This window comes from Athene noctua, chromosome 1 (assembly GCF_965140245.1).
Source record: "Athene noctua chromosome 1, bAthNoc1.hap1.1, whole genome shotgun sequence".
Lineage (NCBI taxonomy): Eukaryota > Metazoa > Chordata > Aves > Strigiformes > Strigidae > Athene > Athene noctua.
The window spans coordinates 139,487,064-139,504,182 of NC_134037.1; the positions used below are offsets into that span (position 1 = coordinate 139,487,064).

General features: G+C 35.8%; 1 protein-coding gene across 5 annotated transcripts in view; it reads left to right on the top strand.

The window, feature by feature from the left end:
* The window catches only part of TBC1D23 (TBC1 domain family member 23), a 37,593-nt gene extending 21,931 nt beyond the window's left edge, over positions 1-15,662 (top strand). Inside the window, exons 11-20 of one of the 5 annotated variants that reach the window (XM_074898022.1) lie at positions 2,154-2,324; positions 2,542-2,584; positions 3,304-3,413; positions 3,781-3,846; positions 4,026-4,168; positions 5,364-5,408; positions 8,457-8,545; positions 11,260-11,395; positions 12,583-12,777; positions 13,916-15,662. In XM_074898022.1, coding sequence (XP_074754123.1) covers positions 2,154-2,324; positions 2,542-2,584; positions 3,304-3,413; positions 3,781-3,846; positions 4,026-4,168; positions 5,364-5,408; positions 8,457-8,545; positions 11,260-11,395; positions 12,583-12,777; positions 13,916-13,997 — 1,080 coding nt within the window. In that variant the 3' untranslated portion in view covers positions 13,998-15,662. Of the gene's footprint in view, positions 1-2,153; positions 2,325-2,541; positions 2,585-3,303; positions 3,414-3,780; positions 3,847-4,025; positions 4,169-5,363; positions 5,409-7,920; positions 7,924-8,456; positions 8,546-11,259; positions 11,396-12,582; positions 12,778-13,915 lie in introns of all 5 variants that reach the window. The other 4 variants (XM_074898041.1, XM_074898058.1, XM_074898033.1 and 1 more) reach the window with 4 other exon arrangements.
* The last annotated feature ends 1,457 nt before the right edge of the window (positions 15,663-17,119 follow it).

Below are 17,119 nucleotides of genomic sequence, written 5' to 3' on the forward strand. Positions count from 1 at the left end.
GTCCTTTTTTTCCCCAAATCACTTCTGGTTCAGCAGGTTTGCAGTGTGTTCTTGGCTTCTAGATTAACCCTCTACTATTTCACTTCAAGCAGTCTATGGATGCTGCATGGAATGATTTCTATGTATATAAGCTATAAAAGGCTTTTTTACGTTTCTTCATTAAGAGGCTCAGTCCCGCATCTATTTACCCCTCTAATTCAAATGCTGTTTGATTCAATATTCTTTGCACAAGTATAGTTAGGCAGTGTTTTGAGTTTTAACCTAGATCAAAAAATATTTAGGAAAAAACCTTCCCCATGGCATGTGGGTGTTCTGCCAGCCTTATTTGAACATCATAATCACTACAGTAGAAATAAACATAAATTATGAATTAGTTTAAAAAACTAATAATATATGAAAAATAAGTCCATGAAAACAGTTTTTAAAGTGGATGTTATTAGTTCACATGTATTTAAATTACATATTGGAATTAACTTCTGCAGTGTGTGTCAGCTGGTATGTGTTAAAGACTTCACCAGACTGGGGGTACCTCTAGGCTGCTTTATTAACAACTCAGAGCTGGGCCAGCACCTCAGGGAATGGCAGCAGCTCACAAAACCCACCTTCTGTATATATATGGTTCTTCATAACATGCAATACAATACAGGTTTTGGTGATTTTCCAGGAACTTACAGTTCTCAATTCATCATCAGTTTCCAAAGTCCGCTGTATTCCACAGTTTTGGCTATATCTTATTGTTCTGTTCCAATTCCTCTTCAGACACCACTGCTCACTGATGCAGTCTTTGGTCATCATGGTTAGTTATCTCCTGAACAATCTTAATCATAATTCACTTTTAGACTTCTGAAAAAAGACTCAAAATGTTCTATTTAACATATACTTAATCTGTGTCTAACTTTTAATGACTGAGCCTTTCTAAATTGCTTAAACTGTCAGTGTTGTTCCTAGAGCACCTGTGCTCTATTAATTAAAGCTATAAAAAAATCTATTTATTAATTATTCCTGCTATTAATAATATCCTCAGAGAAAACAGTTTTCTAAAGCTTGTTCCTTTTACAGTCTGGTGAAGATCCTTCATGAACCATTAATGTCACCATGTTCATCTCTGTTTTTAGAAGTTTAATGCCAGGAAAACATTGTAGGGAATAATCTTTGTGATGAAAAGCCATTAATAGAACTACTTTGCGTTTAAAATGCTTGTATGTGCAAAGTACACACAATTTACTTTAAGGGGAGGCAATGGGAAAGATCACTTTGGAATCCATCTCATTTATCCAGTCCTACGTGCTAAATCTCACTACTTCCTTCTCTTTGTAATAAAGCACCAGCATTTGGCTCTAGGAAAACCCCAGTTAAAATTTAGGTTGACTTACTGATGGTTAGCTTGTGTGCTGGTTACTTTGTACTTCATCTTTTAATGCAGTATAAAGGCTAGATAATGAGAAGTTCTCCCCCCAAAATTCAGTTACAAGTCAACTTTTCCTTATTAATTTAAATAAGTGCCTTCACCACAAGAACAGGTCAAAATTTCAGCTGTATTTAGGAAGTCTTTGTTTCTCCATCTGTTTCATAAAGCAGCTTATTGTTTTTGCATGCATAATAGGCCTTCAGGAGACCACAAACTTAACTTTTTCAGAGTATTAAGGACCCCAGGTATCTCCTAGATGGTAATTTTTTTCCAAATCTTGGTAAGTAAATGACAAAAAGCTTAGTGGGCAGACAAGAGGAGGACCTTACTGGCACCTAGAAATTCTAGATATTTTAAAGGGTTTCAGAACTGCAAAGTTTGAACGTGTTGTGCTTAAGCATGTGCAAATACGGAATTTGGTCCCTCTGCAATATTGCCAACACAATCCAACATTAAAGCTGCAAAAGACTTTTTGCACCATTATTAAATGTCTGCAGAAATAAACTAACAAATGTTAGCTGCATTTCTTTCCTGGGGAGAGCAAGGTGGAGTGAGGAAGAAAAGGCCCGTTGTCAGCGTGTATGTAACCTGAGGTGTGGGTCAGGTTGTCTTTTTTGGGTGTGTTGTACAGTGCTGATGTTGCCTTGTTTGTGCTCAAATTATAAACATCTTCAAAGTTTGTGTCTCTTCCCAAGTTGTGTTACAGTATGCTGGTGTCGAACAGCACTCTTTGTTCATTCCACAGATGCTTCAAAACCCCTCAGAATTTGCACAGTCTGTAAAATCCCTATTAGAAGCACAAAAACAATCTATTGAGTCTGGCTCCATAGCTGGTGGGGAACATCTGTGCTTCATGGGAAGTGGCAGGGAAGAAGAAGATATGTATATGAACATGGTGCTAGCACACTTCTTACAGGTACAACTAAACTTCTGTTGATTGTACTAGCTTAAATTGAGTGTTTGTGCGTATCGTTGATACTAAATGGCAGAGTATTTTCCCCTTAAAACCTTAACTGTTTTTTACATTACTCGAGCTTACAGTTTTTATAAAATTAACCCATGTTTCATTACCATGCTTGCAACTCATTCCACAGACTTTTGCTTCCACCCAAAATGTCTTTTTTCTGTTGCAGAAAAATAAGGAGTATGTAAGCATTGCCAAGGGAGGATTTATGGGTAAGCTTATTATAATGAGCTTTGCCTTGAGAAAGCTTGATATCTTAACACTGTTGATATTTTTATTAGGCTTTGGCTAGAAATCAGCTAAATTAATAGCAAATAGGTCTCATTTGTCAGGTTTTTATTTTCTGTAAGTCCAACACTGTGCACTTGCATGTTTGTGGTTAACTGTTACAGCTTGCCCACATTCCTGAATGGTGAAAAATTAATACAGGAAGTGGGGAAATTCCCTCTAACATCCATCGTCCTTTATGTTCAGCCTCTAGATTGCAGATCCCTATCAAGATGCTATTTCATAATTACGATTAATTGTTGCTGTGTTTTCTTAAATCATCAGTTTATAATTCTGCAGTTTATGTTGCTGGAATCAGTCAGGCTCTACAACAGTGGAGAGATCTGTGCTACAGTAGGAGTATAGAGGCATTACTAGTCAATACATGCAGTGTCTTAACAGCTGTATTTACAGTTAAAGCAGTGATTTATTTTTAGTCGTCGGTGTATTTTAACTGTTTCCTTTACTAAAATAAAGATTATCCTAATGCCTTTGTACTACTGAAAGAAAAAAACAGGGATGATTATAGCAGTATCTGAATTTATCTGTTTTATTAAATCATGTGGAGTAAAAAATTGTTACTGATTAGTCTTGGATATACAGTATTTTCATCACAGACTAATTCCAGTGTAGTTCTGAACGTTTTTTAATGGCCTTTTCACAGCCCTCCAGCAGCACTTAGCAGATATCAATGTAGAAGGGCCAGAAAATGGATATGGCCACTGGATTGCTAGTACCTCAGGCTCAAGAAGTAGCATAAACTCCTCTGTTGATGTAAGTGAATTTTAAGCTCAAGTGGTGTAGTGATATGGGATCCCCAGGTGTAGTGAATTTTTCCTTCATATTCCTCGTTCTGTTCTGTAAAATGTATTACTGCAGGGTGTGATTGTTTTCAAGTTGTGTGTTTAATTACAAACTGAAGAGCTTGTAGAGAAGAATTTGCTATAGTCCTTCTCCAGCAGAATATATGTAATGGACAATTATTTTCCTGGTGGTTCTTCAGTCTGGGAATAAATTACTATAAAACTGGCATACAGTTTCATGGGAAAGCTCAAACTTGTCTCTTTCTACATATGTTTTCATAGAATTTGGCTTTTAATTTGAATACAATTTACCATTAATAGAATTCTTTCCTCTCTAGGTTTTCGTAGAGTGGTCAGTAATAAGGTTTGTTAAGCTCGCTTTATTGGATCATCTTTTATCTCAGGCACGTATCATTGCTGTCATTTGATAGAACTCTAAAGGAATACTTAATGGTGTAATTAATGTTCTGCTGAGTACCAAAAAGTAGGTTACTATTTTGTAGTCTGTTTCCTTTCTTAAGAAACAAGAGATAAAGTAACATTATTTTTATATGATTAATCCTGAGAGGAGTTACTTTTACAGGGTGATTCTCCTAATGGTTCAAGTGATGGAAAAGGAATGAAGTCCCTGGTGAACAAAATGACGGTTGCTTTGAAGACTAAATCTGTGAACGTGAAAGAAAAAGTTATTAGTTTTATTGAAAATACATCTACTCCAGTGGACAGGTGTGTCACTTATATCTCACTGTCAATTAGCAGTGAGGAATAACTTCCCATTGAAGGTGCCTTTTTGTAAATGTGAAGACTGTGCTAATTAGGAAAAAAGTTATCTTCCAGTTTCAGCTTTTTTAATTTTGTATCCCTACCCTCCTCACAATTTTATCATGACACAGTTAGCTTCACAGGCTGCCTTAGTAGTGCAAGGCCAGTGTGAGCAGCCTTTTCTCCCGAATGGATCTAGAATTTGTCACTGCATGTTTAGTTTGACTTCTTATAATGTGTTGCTTCTGTATTTGCTCTAAAAGTCACGAATTATTTCACTTTTATTTCAGTTCCTCCCCATCCTGACTGTAATGGAATAAGTGAATGACATAAGGATTCTGGATGGGGTTTTTTTTTGGTTGGTTTTGTTCTGTTTTGGTTTTTTTACTACCCCATCTTGTCAGGTTGAGGTTAACTTTTCTGAAGATCTTGATTTTTTTTTTTTTTTTTTTTTTTTTCCCCAAGTCCTGATGTAAAGCTGCTTTTCAAACCCAGAATCCACTCCTGTCCATTTTTTGTATCTTAAAGTAGAGCTGAGAATGAGAATGTGCGAACATGTTAAGACACTTCCAGAGTTGGAAGTCATCATTCCAAATACTTACCTTAACCAGATAAAAGAATAACAGCTTTCATCTGTCAAAGCTTTAATTGAATAGTTGGTTTTAGAGTTCTTGAAAATACAGCTTTGGTATTGTATGCTGCTAAGATAGTGGCATTCAGGAATTTTACAGAGCTGGTGTTTGTTTGACATCAGGATTTATAATACATGCCAAATGAACAGTGGTTTTTAGTATTCTTGTACCTAATCAAAAGGTACAGATTGTCGTTTCTCTTTGTGTTGGAAAATGGGTTATTATTATTTCATAATTAGAGGCAAAAAATTCTTAAATAGCACTTAATAGTAGCTTTTGCTGTGGGAAGAATTCAAGTAAGGCTTGTATGTAAGCCATACATAGCATGAAAAATGAATCTTTTAATAGCAATTTTATAAATATTTCTCTACCTCATGGCTGTCATGAAGCATTGCTTTTATTTATAAGCATCCTCCTTGAAGAAGATACATTGCCAATATAGAGCGTTTCAGTTATTTATCTATATTTTTCCTTTAAACTTTTTTTTTTAATTCTCTTGTTCTGTCCTCTGCCCCAATGTACTATAGAATATCTTTCAATATTCCCTGGCCAGACAGAGCAAGCCTGGAGCGGTAAGCTTGATCATTAAGCAGTCTGACTAAAACCACCTTTGTCGTATTTAGCATGGCATCGCAATACTTGTAAGCATTGGTTACACTGACAAAATTGCTCACGTTTTTATATTGATTTTGTTTTCTTGAATGTATTAAAGCTACTGGTTTTTACAAGTACTGGTCAGGGGACTAGAGGAAGAAAAAGAATGTATTGGCAGTGCTTTCTTCTATTAGTTTCTGTTTTGTTATTTCTGTTGTCTCTCTTACTATTGCTTTCTATGGAATTTTTGTTTTACTTATTATTTCCTACATGCATATTATCAGTGACTTGTGCAAGTGAAAGACACCAGGAGTAATTACTGAACAAATTATGGCTTAAGGTTTTAACAAGAGAGACTACAACTATGAAGAGGACTTGTTACAAACTGTTCATAAAGTATCATCAGAACTTAGATAGCACAGGGAATCCATATGGAAATTCTGTCTGGAAATCTGGAATTTCTATGCTTCTCATCATACGGTGATAGAACATGCTGATAGAAAGAGAGGTACTCATTACTGGGAAAAACAAAATGCTGAGTTAATAAGCAGATATGCCTTGCAACTCTCCCTCATCTTGTTTACAAAATTACTGTTTCACACAAATGTGGAATCCCTTCACATTTGTCTCGGATTTATTGCCTTATAATTATTTCGCAATAGAAATTGTGAATTAAGGTTATTTAAATTATTGTATACAATAAACAAAGAACAGCTCATGTCAAATCGCTTCGAAACTTTGGTTGTACTTTAGGAACTCTATAGCTTTTGACCCTTATAGACTGAAAAACATGAATATTGGTATTAGAAGAATTAGTGAAGATTTAAAATGCTGTTTGTGTTTTCAAGGATTTTGGACCAATTCATCTTTCAAGTAGTTTGCACATAATTTGAGATAGGTTTTACTCATAAGCATTACCAAATGGTGTTGTGTGAGCAAAACCAATAACAATGTTAAACAATGTTCTTTTTTTTAAAAAAAAACAAAAGTGGGAATATCCTAATAGAACATATTATATTACTATATTTTGTTAATTTAGAAATCCTAAAGATCATAGGGATTTCACCCTGTGTTTTGTTGATCAATTTTTAGAATATGTTAAAATTCCAAATTGAAACAGTTGGTGACTGTGTTTGATAACTGAAAGACACTTGAACCTATATTTGTAACCAAGGAGTATTGAGATTATACCTGGGTTATTTAATTTGCTCCTTTCACTCATACTGCTTATCCTCTGCCACTGAAAAGATGAAATAATAAATTTGCTCACACGAAGGACCACTAAACTATCATCTTAAAATTGCAGCTATTAAAAAGCTGGAATGGCATTCTTTTCCCGTCCATTCAGTTAGATCCACTTTGTGTTTATCACCAATATATTTCACTTTGCAGGTTTGCCACTAAAGGAAATTGCATTCCATTTGTAACAGAGTAATGATGGCCTTCCAGGCAAACAGGTTAAAGGAAATCCATTTCTAATTTAAGATGTTACCAGGATTTTATAAAGCAGCTTTTTACTTTCTCTTGCCTTGACTAACTTTGATCTATAAACACAGTCACATCTCCTCTTAAGTCCTCTCTGTGTAATTTGACACTATTTAAATGTGCTTCTTCTTACTCAATTGGTTATGTATTACTAAAGCATATTTACAAAAGCCTCCATATAGAAGCACTGTCCTCTTTAATTGTCAGTGTTATTGATGCTTATTGTCTTAAACACTAATGAGCATGTTTTTGTACGTTTATTTTTTGTTTCATTGTAGAATGCATTTCTGTTTTTTTTCCTATTAAAACATTTCCTTGTTTTGTCTACATTGGTAAATTTTAGCTGTAGAAAATGTAGGTTTCTTTTTTAACTTTCAAATATGCTTTCAGGTATACATAAGTACTAGCATTCATTTATATATTACTAAAGAATTTGCCTCTCCAACTTAATTCTACAGCAGTATGTAAATTGGAGTTTGTGAATATACTTCAAACAGGAACCAGGTCTTTATCATTTAGAGGAAATATGAATACACATTATAGGGAGGGGGAGGTTGTAGGAGTTGAAATGGGGGAAGGGGACTGACGTGTTTTGATTTGTTTTTTTTAAACCACTACATGCTGTCAGTTCTAAAAGCTAAAATCATGAGTTGCTTTTTTTTTTTTTGGCAATTACCTGTTTTGTGGCTTTCTAAACCTTTAGATTTTCTCATTTTTTCAGGTATTCTCAGCAGTTGAGGGCCAGAACTTTTAACATGACAGCTGTGATGATGTAATCACAGCATTCCGAACTGGAGCTTTAAAACATCTTAGGATTTGCAACTGTTACTGTCAAACATTAAGACTCAATTGTGCACTTTTGTGTTATTTAATATCATCTGTACAAATAGATTTAAATGGGATTTTTTTTTTAGGTCAGTATTTGTGCAGAAATCCCAGTGATGCTGCGATTTTAGTAGTAGGAATTGTTTGACCAAAGATTTTAGGATTTGTCTCATGCTGGAGAAGGTAACAGGCAGGAAGTCAGAGTTCACAATACAGTGGATGGTTTATAATAACACCGCTTTGAAGTGCTTAAGGTATTTTGTTATCCTTAAAATGCACTTCCAGACATGTTAGTTAATAGCCTTCATTTTTTCCTCCACCCCAATCCTTGTAAAGCTGCTCTGACTGTCCAGAAGTATTTCAGTTTCATGCTAGAAACTTCAGAGCATGTTGTCAGTTTTCAGAGGTCTAATGTATTTTGTCATTTGAGAAGATGACCAGAAGTTCTTTTTAAAACAAAAAAGTGTTTCTTTTCACTCTGTTACAACAGTCAGCATTGCCAAGTTACTGAAACATGTGCTTTCACTAACCAAACTGCTTGATGGGTCAGTCACAACTTCCTTGCGGGCAGCTTCATGAAATTCTCTCATCCTTCTCAGCTGCACAGTTGTGTTTACATTTTGCTAATAGGTTATTGTAGGAGTCATACCACCAGTTTGAAAGTTACTTTTCTTCTCCCGTCCCATGTTCTCTCCTGCCCTTTTCATTGCCAACAGACATGTCAGCAGCAGTGACAGAGTAGGAAAACCCTACCGTGGTGTGAAACCAGTGTTCAGCATTGGAGATGAAGAAGAATACGATACTGGTACAGTAGAATAATTTCCTCTTACCTAGATTAATGTATTTAGGGAAAGTTACTAAGTTTGGCTAAACCACAGAAGTGTATTTTACATCTTTGTCTTACAAACACATGTTTTTCTGTTATCATCAGTTGTGTTTGTTATGGTGGTGCCTAGGACCAACCAAGAAAGAAACACCCTCTTCAAATTCAAATACATAGTAGCAGACTAAATAAAAAAGGTTGTGTGATAGGCATCAAACGGCCAACAGCAAGAAAGGGAAATAGATGGGTTTAGTGGATTGTTCCTGTTCACTTGTCATTTCTGTAGGAAAGATCTGTTTTTCTACACTGGTCTTGTAGGTGTAAACCTGCAATTGCAGCAATAAGCAAAACACGAAAGACCTAGTTTGGCTGACAGATCTTGGGTTGAATCTCTAGTATTGGCACTTCATAAAACAATTTCTGAAAATACAGTTGGACCTAGACTTAAGATGGCTAATATGTGCACACCTCTCCAGTCTTTTGAACTTTTTAGCACTGAATTATTAATAATTGATTGATCTCTTGTTATGCATGCAGGATGCTGTGGAAAAAAATGTGCCATTTTTATTTAATTCTTTTATCTAGTTGAAAAGTTACTGACAAAACTGGAAAGGTTTTCACAAAAGTTTATTTTTGAAACCAGTGCTACCGTTAGAATGGTGCAGACCTACAGCTGTCCTGGTTTTGTTCTGGTAGTGTTAGCTCACTCCCAACCATCATCATCTCAAGTTCTGTGGCTAGAAGGCATACTCTGCTTCCATGTGAGAAGCAAATAACTAGAGTAAGAATGTTTGGCCTACGAAAGAAATAATTTAGGAAGATTAATGAAGGAGATTCACAGGATCTGGAGTTGCTTAAATAAGATAGATGACAAGCAGTTGGTCATTGTTTGTCAGCTATAAGAACTGTGAAGGAGCAAAACGAAACTATCAGGCAGAAGCTTTAACTAGATACTTCTCCAAATGCGATGTAATTAAGTTCAGTCAGTGCTCTGAGCATCCAGGATAGTGTTTGACAGTCTGTGTAGTTTCAGAAAACCAAGTGGTGAAAGATGAATTGTCTAGAACATATTTTCAGTAATGGTTGTTTGCTAATTTCTATTTACATTTGCTTCTACAAACACTATTAGGCTTAGTAAATAAGCAGAATAAGTGCAGTGATTTGAATAAACAAAGCCAACACATATGAAGTGAAATATATGTTGTTTGGTACAGAAGAATGCAAAAAGTGAACCTGTTTCTGTATAACACAAACAGGTTTTTTGTAGTAATTGCAGTTGGCTGTAGTAATTGCAGCCTGCTCTAGAGGGCTGTGCTTGAGTAAGAGAGTTGGACCAGATGACCTCCAGAGGTCCCTTCCATCCTCAGCCCTTCTGTGAAATGAGGATGGGTTGTGTTCCATTCCTTTTAATTTCATAATGTATTTTTTCAGTAAACACCTTTTCAAAACTGTGGCTGTAATTCTGAATTACTTTGAAATAAATAGTTAAAGTGTAGAAAACTGGCTTTGAAAAAGGCACTTTAAAGATGTGTCCTTTGAAGTTATTTCTGGGAATAATTTCTCTGAATTTAATGTAGTTCATTGTTTCAGGTAACTGGATTGCTTAAATTCTTCTAATGTAGCACCAGCATTACTATGTAAATATAATCACCATATTTAGAAATAAGAAACAGTGGTTTGCAACTAAGGGATAACATTTGCGGAGTTTTGGGTGTTTCACAGAAGTCTGTGCTGAAAATTTTGGGTTTGAGTATGTTCTTAAATGTCCTTAGAAAAGAAGGTGAACCCAAAGACAAATTTTTGCTAACTACCAAGGTTATTCAAGGCAGTAAGGACAGACTGAAGAATTGAAGGAGTCTTTTGCTAGTCTGAGTGTCTGGGCAATAAAATGACACATGAAATTCAGTATGAATTAATGAGACATGAGAAAGATATAAAGAAAAAAGCCAGTTCTAGTTTCAGATACAAGGTGTTAGACTGATTTGGCTGTGTCACAGAGCCATAAGTTTATAAGAAGTAAGAGCTCATTAGCAGTCAGAAAAACAAATGCTAGGAATTATAAGGAAAGGAACAGAATAAAACAGACATCTCTGTATATAAACCTGTGGTTCACCCACACATTGAATATTGTATGTCTCGCTCCTCCACATCAGAAACGGTGTGTCTGAACAGGAGAAGGTTCAGAGAGGGATAAGAAGGGTGAGGAAAGATGTGAAACAGCTTTTTAAGGGAAGAAGAGTCGCTCACAGAAATAATGTCTGGCCTGGAAAAGGATCAACAGATGCTTACTTCTTCTTGTCCAAGAAACTAGAAACCACAAGAGGAGGCTTTCCTGGAATGCAGTTGACATGGTTTTGGTACTCCTTGCTGACAGATACTGGTGTTGTAGATGCAAAAAGTTTTAAGGAAAGTCTGGACAAGTCCATGTGACAGAAATCGATTAAACTTTACTGAATGGACAAATCAGACCAGCCAGAAAAATCCCCTGAGCTGAAAATAGTTGTCTGCTGAGAGAGAATTAAAAGAGAAATACCAGATACACATGCCTTGTTCTTTCTTCCCTCTGAACAATTGTGTGTGATGGACCTTGGTTGAACCAGTGTAGCCACTATGGGTTTAAGTGAGTTGAAAAGTTGTTTCATGTTGTGTGAAAATCTTATCTTTTTTTTTTTTTTTAACCCCTCCCTTCAAAATAGATGAAATTGATAGCTCCTCAATGTCAGATGATGATCGAAAAGAGGTCGTCAACATCCAAACATGGATAAATAAACCTGATGTGAAGTATAACTTCCCCTGTAATGAAGTAAAAGAAAATGGACATATGTTTCCCAGGTACTGGAATTAGTCCTAAACTTAATGAAAATGTCTCTTTTGATAGATATTAAAAAAAAAAAAAGGGGGGGCAATTAAGTTATTCCTGATATTAAACTAGGAAATGAAGATGTGAAACAGCCAAGAAAAATTTCTGCTATATGTGCATTCTTATATTTGCAGTGTTATAGAATGGTAACTATGTACATAATCTAGTGTGACGTTTTGCTTTGCAAAACAAGATAGTAAGAAAAATATTCTTGGTTTATGTAGGCATATTTTTCAAGAGCAGGTAGACCCGAGTACCTGTGGCTCTGGTTTTTCCTGTGTACTTGTCTCTGTGCCCTGTACTACACACCCATCTTGCCCGTGAGATGTAGGGAGCTTGTTAATCCTGCAAGAGCAGAACATAGTGCTTGCTGTACTTTGGCTTCCCCAAAGAGTACAAATCCTGTTGAATCTGGATGACAGAAAATTATAATGGGTTTTCTCTTGTATCAGGGTCTGTTCTTGACTTTTATTATTACTTTTATTTTCCCATTTATTTTATGTGGTGTATGATTAGTTATCTGTCATAGTATAATTTCTCAAACTAAGTTGGAACTCAACTAGTTTGTTCCCACTACTAGTTGAACGTGCGTTCCTGCCATGAAGAAGGCAAAATTAATCTTGAACTGATCTGGCAGGTCAGCATCTCCACAAGTGCTCATACAGTGACTGACAATCAGGGAGCACCAGCACATCCTGCTAACTTAGGTCTGATGCTCCACATGTAGACTTGCTGCTCTATAGATGGAGGGATGGGGTTAGGGTATGATGGAAGAATGAAACAGAGAGGCTGGAGGCATCTTCCCTGCTCTCTGCGTGGCCTGACACGTTACTGCTTGTTGTGATCTTTGCTGACAGCACTCATGGCTCTTGTTCTGAGGTGAGGGTGTTAACTGCTTGCTCTGGTTTTGTATGCGGCTCTGGATGCCATGCTTGTTTTCAGAAATGGTTATGGTGCAGTACTGAAGGAAAATCTTAAGCATTTTGTAGACCATTCTAAATTACAGATTTTAGAAGTATTAAAACTGTCTTAGTTTCTTAGATTTGGGAACTGTTTTATCTAGCTCTCTCATTGTAGCTTATTTGTAGAATTTAGCTTTCTAAATAGCCAATATTTAGTTCATTAGCAAATTCAATTTGTATTTTTCTTTTCCTTCAAGTCATCTCCTAGTAACAGCAACTCACATGTACTGTTTGAGAGAGATTCCATCACGAAAGGGACTGGCTTACATACAGTCTCGACAGGCACTCAACTCTGTAGTGAAAATCACATCCAAGAAGAAACACCCAGAACTGATCACCTTTAAATATGGAAATAGCAATACTTCAGGCATAGAAATTTTGGCGGTTGAAAGGTAAGCCATCTCAGTAGCAGAGATGTAAGTAGTAATGATATATGGAATGATCCCAACTGGAAATCAGGGGCATGCAGAAATGAGTTCAAAAGTAATAGTTGCATTTAGGAATAGATAATTGAGATGTAAACTAGAAGAAAAGATTTGCCAGCAGAATGAGGAGAGTTTGCAAGACCCAGCAGAGGTACTCCATGGTCTGCAATGACAGTTGTTGGGGATGGGATGTGTGCAAGTGTGTTCTTTTTGTAATGTGTCTTCAATGAAAATGAAGTGGACAGCCACCTGCAGCCTGAAGTATGGATTTGTGAATAGTGGGATTTAAGAGAGTGGTCTTACTTCTGTGATATCTTTTTTTTGAGACATCTGACTCTTCCTAAGCATCGTACAAGGAGTCTAGAATCTGAACCTCAAAACTGAACCCCTGAAACCTGGTTCCTGAAAGTTGGATATTGCCGTGCTCAGCATTTGTGTGCTAAGACTGGGGGAAGGCAGAGGGATGGTTGGATTGGGCTTTCTTCCACTGCTGTAGCCTGTTGTTTCTTAGTACTGTTTTAACAGAGTTGCTGACATCAGTTGAGAGTTTCTTGTCTTCTTCATCAGGGAGAATTGTTTTCACAGGAAGTGGGGGATTAATTTCCTAGCTAACTAGGGAATGTGTTCTATGCCTGTTGCTGCTTAGAATGAAGTTAGCATGGTAGTAGGTCAGACAAAGGTAAATGAAAATGTTGCAGACAACTTTGCTCCTTGTTGACTGGATTAAATCCAGAAGAGAAAGGATTGCAAATAAATGATCTAGAGCTATCTATAGGAATAAAAAAAAAGAGGGCTGCCATGATTCAGTCAGACAGTGCTACATGCAGAGATCTTTAACTGCCTGATCTATACCATTGTCAATTAATTTAAAACTTTTCCTTTCCAGTATGGCCTGTGAAGTACTCCTCAACAGTTTTAAGTTCACAAATGGAAAGCATTTCATAGTATAAAAAGGAAATAAATGTTATTTTCTCACTAGTTTGTAATTCGCCTTTTCTTTCCTCCTAGCTTGTGCCAGAGGAAAAAATCAAAACAAGAATTATGGAATTGACACTGAAAAATTTCATAGTGAATTAATGATGGCTTTTTCTAATCTTTTTTTAAGGTATTTGATCCCAAATGCAGGTGATGCTACCAAAGCCATAAAACAACAGATCATGAAAGTATTGGATGCCTTGGAGAGTTAATTACTAAAGACTTTGTAGAGAACAGTTTATAAAGAAGAAGCAACCAAGATACTCTGTGTGGACACAAGCTGACTGTTTCCCAACTTAATACTAACTTAAGAGAATTTTTCTGTTTGCTGATGGGAGTGCCTGAGTAGCAGGCTTAAGATAGGGTAAATTATTATCAGTTTCTGAACAGGATTTTTAATTTTTTTATTATATTTTTTGTTTTGAAGATATGTTTATTATAAAGGTCAGTTTGTTTCATTTTTAATGCAGCCTTAATGTGAGTGACCTGCATCTTTCCAAGAGAAGATGCAGCTGGGTTCACGTTAAGTGTTAAAGGAAAGAAGCACTGCCAGATACAGAGAAGCAGTTGAAAACAACGGTTTCTAAATTACTGTCCCTTTGAAGTAAAATATCTCCATTGTCTACTGTCTGTAAATTTGATTTTGCCTACTGGGTGGTATCAAGGACCAATTAGAAACTTAGGTTTATGAGCAGAGCAGATAAAAACCTTAGAAATACTGATTCTGTCTCATGAAAAATGGTTAAGTCCAACTTGGGCTGCACATAGATGGAAAAAAATGCAAGCAATTTGTAAAATTAACTTTTTTTAAAAGTCTTATGCTCTACTAGGTTAAATTATTGACTTGGTACTAAGAGTATTTTTAAATACCCAAATGAACTGTGCACAATAAGCTTTTATTACAGGGTTGTGATTCTTTTAATTACACAACTTTTTCCATGTTAGGGGTTGAGGCTGTTTCTCCTCTAAAGATGAGTGTGCATTGAAGTGCACTGAAACTGAAGTTAATGCTTCCTGACAGAATGACAGCTGAACACAAGTTATCTTGTTCCTCAGAAACAAAATAGTCTAAGATAGTAATTAGATATTTTAAAACTTTCAGTTCATCACAGAATTATGTGCTGATAGAAGGTGTGTTCAAGAAAATTAATGCACACAAAGTGAAGAAGTTCAAGTGCTGCATACCTATGTATTCATTACTCACTGCCTTCATTGATTGAAGCGTTTGTTTATATTCTTTTAACATCTCCTAAATTAATTAATGTTTGATGGCAACTGTGTGATTTTTTTTTTTTTTTTTTTTTTTTTTTTTATCAGCAGCTTTCTGCTTGTTCCAAGAATGGTTCTTGTGTTAAAAAAGCTCAGTACAGGAATGTCTTTATGGCTGAGGCATAGCATCTTTGTAGGCTGATGTGGAAATTACCAAAAACTGTGAAATCAAAATAATAGGGATTAGCTTTTCTTTGTGAAGTCTTCTGAGTATTTGAATCAAAACCTGTGAATTGTACATCATAAGGAGGTAAAACAAACTGACCTTTATAAAAAACAGTTATTCTAAGTTATTTTACTAGGAATAAAGCTAGGGCACCTTAATTCTGGAACTAATTCCTTCTTTTTGTTCTTAGTATCTGAGTAAACACCGATAGAACTTGAACTGTTGAAGATATTTGCATGAAATTGCACCTGGGCCAATGCTCATGTATTTATAGTTTTGCCCAGCAGCTGTTGTATTACATTTTCCTCTTCCTACTCCTTTCTCAAAATATCCTGAAGAGTCTCTGACTCTGTGCCTACTTCAGCAATGAGATTTTTTTCATGTAAAGATGTTTGTGTTACTGTTTATAAACTACAGTTGTAAATAAACCAATACAATTTGAACATAACTTGTTCTGTCAGAAGGCATTTAGTTGCATACTGTGTGAGTTCTCTGAATCAATTAACGATTTTTCCTAAAGGTATTTTGTAAATGGAAGTGAATTTGATCTTTGGAGTGGAAGCTGATTATGAATCATAGGGAGCTACTGTCAGTGACATCTTTACATTTGTAAGTATTTTGGAATTTAGACTAATTTCATTAAATACTTTTGGGTGAGCCATAGTAAGCATTCATAGAAAGGTCAAAATGAGGTAACAAATGGTCAGATTATAAAGGGGGTCTCTGCATAAATTCCAGACTTCTCAGCATCATACTTTTATGTTATGAAAATGTTGACAAAAATGATACAGCTCATTTCTCCTAGTCATTGGGTGGGGAATTGTGAAAAGCGCACAGTTGTTAAACATGTATTTGGGTATTAAATATGGAAAGTGTATGCTTCTCTGAGGACAACAAATACAGACCTTTTAGATCCACGGTAAGTAAAGGTATGTTAAGTCAGTTCTTAAACCTCTTCTGTGTAGAAATGTATAATCCCAGCCATTAAGAGGATTATTTGTAATTTTTAAGGCAATGTGCAAGTTATCAACAGACTCCTTATTTTGCAAAGCTCAGTCCGAACTATTAATAATTTCAATGGTTTTATGCAATTTAAAGCCTACTTTTGCTCTATAGCATACATACCTGTAATTAGTGTGTTTGTTACAAAACTTGTACTGCTAAGCAGAAATTCCAGTTGTAATACTGAAGGACAGTTTTTGAAAAGAAAAATCAAAGTAGGATGCTACTTCCTGTCCCTTTCATCTTCACGATTTTTTTTTAATTTATTTGCCAGCAGTTTGCAGGCTCTTGTTTCATTTTACATGCACTACTGTCTATATTGCTGAATGAGATGACAGCTGCTATGTTGCTGGCATTTTAATTTTTATTTATTTTGATGATAGAAATTATGTCTGCAGCAGGAAAGAAACTCTCTTCTCGGAGTAAGCTTTCCTGCCAGAGGGAAGCTCTTACCTTTTGTGTTTCAGAGACAGAGTCAGTGCTTCTGTGTTCACTGATGGCTCTTCAGTTGTCACACATTCTTTTAGATTCTGATCTGTATGAGGATTTGTACAGAACTTTACATGTATTACCCACCAAAAATACTCTGACTGGGGAGATGTGTTTACATTGCCTTCTCCAGATGTCAGTAAAGATTGCTTGTTGCTCTTTCAGTTTAGTTCCTGTTAGGCCTTATACGTGGGTCTCAGCAGTGTTCATAGTTTTTCCTTCCAACTTCATTTCAGTTGTAGTTCCAAAACATTTGATACTGTCAAATAACCTTTTTCAGTAGAGGGGTACTCTACTGAAGGGCTGAAAAGTTTCTCTTTTTTGGGAAGGCAATAGTGTGAACTTGTTTTTGGGTGGGTTATTTAGTGCTTTCAGGTATTTTTGTTTTGAAACTTGAGAAATACACCA